At 41.2% G+C, this 6,211-nt stretch overlaps 1 protein-coding gene across 1 annotated transcript in view; it reads left to right on the forward strand.

Annotated features, from left to right (window-relative positions):
* The first annotated feature begins 231 nt into the window (after positions 1 to 231).
* The window catches only part of LOC118749683, an 11,601-nt gene continuing 5,621 nt past the window's right edge, over positions 232 to 6,211 (forward strand). Inside the window, exons 1-2 of the mRNA XM_036484481.1 lie at positions 232 to 268; positions 4,703 to 4,885. Of these exons, the coding sequence (XP_036340374.1) occupies positions 255 to 268; positions 4,703 to 4,885 (197 nt within the window). The 5' untranslated portion in view covers positions 232 to 254. The remainder of the gene's footprint in view (positions 269 to 4,702; positions 4,886 to 6,211) is intronic.

The raw sequence follows: 6,211 nt of genomic DNA on the forward strand, positions 1-6,211 counted from the left end.
AGGATCACACAAGATATTACAACGATCAGGGAGACACTAATGATATATTAACAACCATCAATACAGCGATCAAGGATCACACAAGATATTACAACGATCAGGGAGACACTAATGATATATTAACAACCATCAATACAGCGATCAAGGATCACACAAGATATTATAACGATGATGTATTAACAACCACCAATATAGCGATCAAGGAGCACACAAGATATTAAATACAGCGATCAAGGAGCACACAAGATATTGACATGAAAATATTAATGTAAGTAGAAAGTTTAGCAGCTAACTATATTAATAAAAGTTTAAAATCAATTAGATAAATCTGAGAAATCCCATTCGAGATTTTAGAAAAAAGTAGTGTTTGAATCGGAGATTTCCTAAAAACAGAACAATGTCGATGGACGCCCAGACTCTCCAAGCCCTTTTAAATACTGCAATCCGTACGGCAACCGAGCATTCCAGACAGGTATTTCAGACCCGTATAGACGAACTTACAAATAGATTAGCTAGAATCGATACCCCAACTCAAGTGGTTCAGTATGAGCCGGTTACAATTGAACCAAATGTATTGTGTGACGAATCCTTAGACCTGGTAAAGACCATGCCGGAATTCAAGGGTGATCCTACCCGTTATGTCTCATGGCGGCAAGCAGCTCACACTGCGTATAAGGTATTCGAGGGATTCCAAGGTAGTTCCAAACACTACCAGGCAGTAGGCATCATAAGAAATAAAGTAGTAGGGGCGGCAGATAGTGTGCTTTCATCCTTCAACACAGTCCTAAATTCTAAGGCAATTATTTAACGGTTAGATTTTGCATATGCCGATAAAAGGCCTATCCACCTAATTGAGCAAGAGCTATCCACCTTAAGACAGGGTAAATTATCAGTGGTAAGGTTTTACGATGAGGTCGAAAGGAAGCTGACCCTAATAATAAACAAGACGATCATGACTCACGGTGGAAATACCACCCTAATAGAATCTCTCAATAGTAAATACCGCGAGGACGCTCTCCGTGTTTTTATTTCGGGGCTCAATCGTCCTTTATGCGACATACTATTTTCTTCTAGACCTAACGATCTTCCCTCCGCTTTGGCTTTAGCACAGGAGCTTGAATCAAACCAAGCTAGGTCCATGTTTGCCCAGTCCTTTAACAGGCAATCAATTCAGAATCCCAGGCAGTATCCGTATTTACCACAGTACCGAGCGATCCAACCTGACCAACAACGACAAACTCAGACACAAAGGGCCGTACCAATGGATGTAGACCCATCGCTCTCAAGGTTCAGACAGAACAAACCTCAATCAGTAAATGGTAATAATGGGAGGTTCCATCAAGGAACCTATCCAAGGGCTCCTAGTCCAAATATTGACAACCCGAGTGACTTGTCTAACCGAAACACCACCCAGACCCTCAGTAGGGAAAGGCCAGAGAAAAGACCGCACGGGAGCGACCAGCAGGCATTACAAAAAGTTCAAACGATAAATAAATTTACTCAGGAGCAAGACGATCCTGAGGGAGAATATTGGGATAATGCCAGTTACGACAATTATTACCAGAGCGAGGGTTACGAAGGATGTAACCAAGTTGAATACCAAGGCGAAGACGAAACAAATGACGATGTGAATTTTTTAGGACGAAATCCCTCTTGCCCTATATCGAGCGAACAATCGGGGGAAGAGGTATAAAATTCCTTATTGACACTGGTGCTGCGAAGAGCTACATAAAACAACTCAGCGACCTAAGGGGAATCAAACCCGCAAACCGCACCTTTACAGTCAAATCTATCCATGGCACCACTAGAATTGACAAGTATTGTACAATCAACATTTTTAATAAAAATACCAGGTTTTTTATCCTACCCAGCTTAGACACCTTCGACGGTATCATAGGTTTTAACCTATTAACGGAAGTAAACGGTAAAATAGACTGGAAAAGTGGACTTCTTAGTTATGACGGTGGACGGGAAAAACTCTTCCATCACTACTGCCCGGATGTTAATAAATTAATAGAAACGAACGTGAGCAAGTTGGATATTTCCGCACTATTGCAACAACATGCTAAAGTTTTCGCGGACCCCAACGAAGCTTTACCCTATAACACCAATATTTTAGGAACAATAAGGACCACCGATGACATTCCAGTTTACTCAAGGAGCTACCCATACCCCATAGCTTCAGCCGAGTTTGTCAATAAGGAGATTTCGAATCTCTTGCGTGACGGTATAATCCGCTCTCCTTATAATAATCCGATTTGGGTTGTAAGTAAGAAGGGCGTCGATGAGGACGGTAATAGGAAGACCAGACTCGTGATTGACTTTAGAAAACTGAACAACAAAACAGTGAGTGACAAGTACCCGATTCCGGACACTTCTGTAATTTTGGCTAACATTGGAAATGCCAGGTTCTTTTCAACAATAGACCTCAAGTCCGGATTCCACCAAATTAAGTTAGCCGAAAAGGATCGAGAAAAAACGGCATTTTCGGTCAATAACGGCAAGTACGAATTCTGTAGGCTTCCCTTTGGCCTAAAAAATGCTCCCAGCATTTTTCAGAGAGCCATTGATGACGTATTAAGAGAGGAAATCGGTAAAATATGCCACGTCTATGTGGACGACGTCATAATTTTTTCAGAAAGTGCTGAGCAACATTTAAAGGACATAGACCTGGTACTACAAAAACTTTACGCCGCTAATATGCGGGTGTCCGCCGACAAGTCCAAATTCTTTCAAGAAAGTGTCGAGTTTCTGGGCTTTACAGTATCCAAAGAGGGTATCAAGACATGCCCCGATAAAGTGAGGGATATTTTGGACTTCGCTGTCCCCAAATCATTAAGATCATTCTTGGGGTTGGCTGGCTATTACATACGATTCGTAAGGGACTACGCTGCGATTACAAAGCCCCTAACAAAATACCTACGTGGGGAAAATGGAAATATCGGTGCTAACCAATCCCGGAAAATAGAAATAACATTAGACGAAGAAGCACTTAACGCCTTTGGTAGAATTAAACGGATTTTTGCATCAGAGGATGTACTGCTCCTTTACTCAGACTACAAGCAGCCCTTTGACTTGACACCGGGCGCCTCTTCACATGCCATAGGCGCTGTTTTGTCACAAAACGGCAGACCTATCACTATGATCTCGAGAACTCTGTCTCAGACAGAGGAAATCTATGCGACCAATGAAAGAGAGCTCCTGGCGATTGTATGGGCACTACAAAAACTTCGTAACTACCTATACGGCGTAAAACACTTGAACATCTATACAGATCACCAACCGCTCTCCTTCGCTTTGTCCGACAAAAACCCAAATGCAAAGATGAAAAGGTGGCGCGCTTTTGTTGAAGAGTACTCACCAAAGTTCCACTACAAACCAGGTAAAGAAAACTTTGTCGCCGATGCACTTTCCCGGCAACACATAAATACACTGGACAACGAGGTGGACACAGGAAATATGGCCACCAACAGCGAATTGTCACTAACTCAAGCAATACCTACAGTAAAAAACCCCATTAATTGTTTCCAAACTCGGATTATCCTAGAGGAGGGCAGCAAATTACCGGTTAGCACGTCGATTCTTTTTAAGACACGAGTGAGGCATCGAATATCTTTTAGTAACCTACAAGATTTATTGAAAGCCATGAAACAATGTGTAAATCCGAATGTTGTTAACGGGCTGCTATGCGAACTCTCTACTTTGGCACTAATCCAAAACGAGCTTACCACATCTTTTCCAAAGTTCCGCCACACTACAAAGCAGGTTATCGACGTTTTTAATAAGGAGGACCAAAGAGAAATCCTCCAAAACCATAATCGTGCACATAGATCCTGTCGCGAAAATGAGCAGCAAGTCCTGGAAAATTACTACTTCCCTGACTTAAGGAAAATCCTAAAAGAAATAGTTTCAAATTGGAAAATATGTCATGAAGCAAAATACAAACGACGTCCCCCAAACCCCGAAATAGGATCAACCCCCATACCTTCATACCCAGGGGAAATCCTTCACGTTGACATTTATTCAACAGACAAACATTTTCAAACAAACAGACATTTTCTCACAACAATAGATAAATTCTCAAAATTTGCAATGGTTTTTCCAATAAAATCCAGAGCCATAGTGGATATTAAGGAGCCAATCTACGAACTCCTCAACTTTTACAAAAACACTAAATTTCTGGTTTGCGATAACGAGAGGTCACTGAATTCAGAAAATATTAGAGCAATCTTAAAAAACCACTTCGGAGTCACGATCTACACCACGCCACCGGCTCACAGTACGACGAACGGCCAGGTGGAGAGGTTCCACAGTACAAAAAAGCTCGAGACTTGCATTTCCGGCACGGTCGAATTAATTCTGCTAGCAACGGCTAAGTACAACCGCACCGTCCATTCCGTGACAAACAGGAAACCTATAGATATCATCCATGCAGCGCCAGACGAACTGGTTAACGAAATAAAGAATAGACTTATACAAACCCAACAAAATGACTTAAAAAGACACAATATAAAGAGACGAAGAAGACAATATAAACCAGGGGAAAAGGTTTTTGTGAAGACGAATAAGAGAATAGGAAACAAATTCACTAAATTTACACCGAAAAAGCAGTCCAGAGCGATTTAGGTACCTTTGTTTTAATCGACGGACGTAAAGTTCACAAAACCAACTTAAAACACTGAAATTTTACCTTCCTTCTTAGGGTAACTCTGCTCTTGACAATAGATCATTGGGCCAATGCGAGGATATTCAATTATACCAGCTCCAACTACATCCCAATAACAACAGGGAAAGTGATCCTCCACGAACACTATGAGTTTCTACTCCACAAGACAAACTTGACAGAATGCGAAGCGATAGCGGAAGAGACGGACGCAATATTGGAGCAATTTCCACTTTCTCACGCCAGGCAACTTCTCCGAAACGAGGCTAACGAAATATTAAAACTACTAGACGCGGTCAGAATACATCACCGGCATGCCCGAGGCATTAATATCTTAGGGACTGCATTAAAGTACATAACCGGCACCCCAGACTTTGATGACTTCCAAACAATTGAGACCAGAGCCGAAGCCCTAATAGAAGCAAATGAACAGCAGGCAATGATTAATTCAGTTACACAAGGGAAAATTAACGAACTGACAGTGACAGTTAATAAACTTTTAGCACAGGCAAAACGGACGCAGATCGACACGGGAAATCTCTTTTCTTTAGTCAGTACTAGAAATAGAGCAGTGATAATGGAGTTAGAAACCATTATAACATCAGTAGCTCTGGGAAAAGTAAATGTTATTAACCCCATTCTGCTTACTGGCATGGAAATAAACAATATATTAGCTGCTGAGCTCTCTACAAATACCAGTATAACTGACATACTTTCTGTTTATAAATTTAAGATATTTCAGAATACGCAGTTTATTTATTTCATTATTAAATACCCAAAAATAGCTAGGATTTGTAATAACGTAAAGTTACTGCCCGTTATCCAAAATGGAAGAATTATTTCTTTGGAAACAAATGTTATAGCTGAATGCAACGGAGAATACATCCCCCTTTATAATTGTAGAGAAGCCATAACAGCAAACTTCTGCCGACCCTTGAAAGAAAGTCCCTGTGTACGACAACTACTTAACCAACATTCCGCAAAATGCAAATCCAAATCTGCCGATCACGTGCCCGCCATTGAGGAGATCGACGACGGCATAATTTTAATTAATGACCAGCCCGCGATAATACAAAACGAAAATTTGACAAGATTGACTAGAGGAACTTTCTTGATAACATTCAAAGGCGATATTACAATAAACACCACCACTTATAACAACTGGAATGAAGTAATGCGTTCACATCCCGAAGCGGTACCCACACAGCACGTTAACTTCACCGAACATATCGAGTTATTATCACTTCCACACCTACAAAGAATTAATATGAAAAACCTTAAGCACATAGTACACCTACGGAATCTTATTGATACTCGCTCAATACAATCAGGAAGCGCCTTGCTCTTAATCCTATTAGCCATAGCTACAAGCATAACAATATTTCTGAGGAGACGGCAAAGAAATATGGTAGTACTGAAGAATATCATAAAGGAAACCGCGGACGCTTTCACTTCAAGAGGAGGAGTAGTTAACAGAGGTAACCACTCATCCGGCCAAAATACCGCTTCGACCGAATTTGCTGACGGCGCGTCTATAGCTTTGCACGT

The sequence above is a fragment of the Rhagoletis pomonella genome, unplaced genomic scaffold (genome assembly GCF_013731165.1).
Source record: "Rhagoletis pomonella isolate Grant_MI unplaced genomic scaffold, Rhpom_1.0 Rhpom_scaffold_00032, whole genome shotgun sequence".
Taxonomy (NCBI): domain Eukaryota; kingdom Metazoa; phylum Arthropoda; class Insecta; order Diptera; family Tephritidae; genus Rhagoletis; species Rhagoletis pomonella.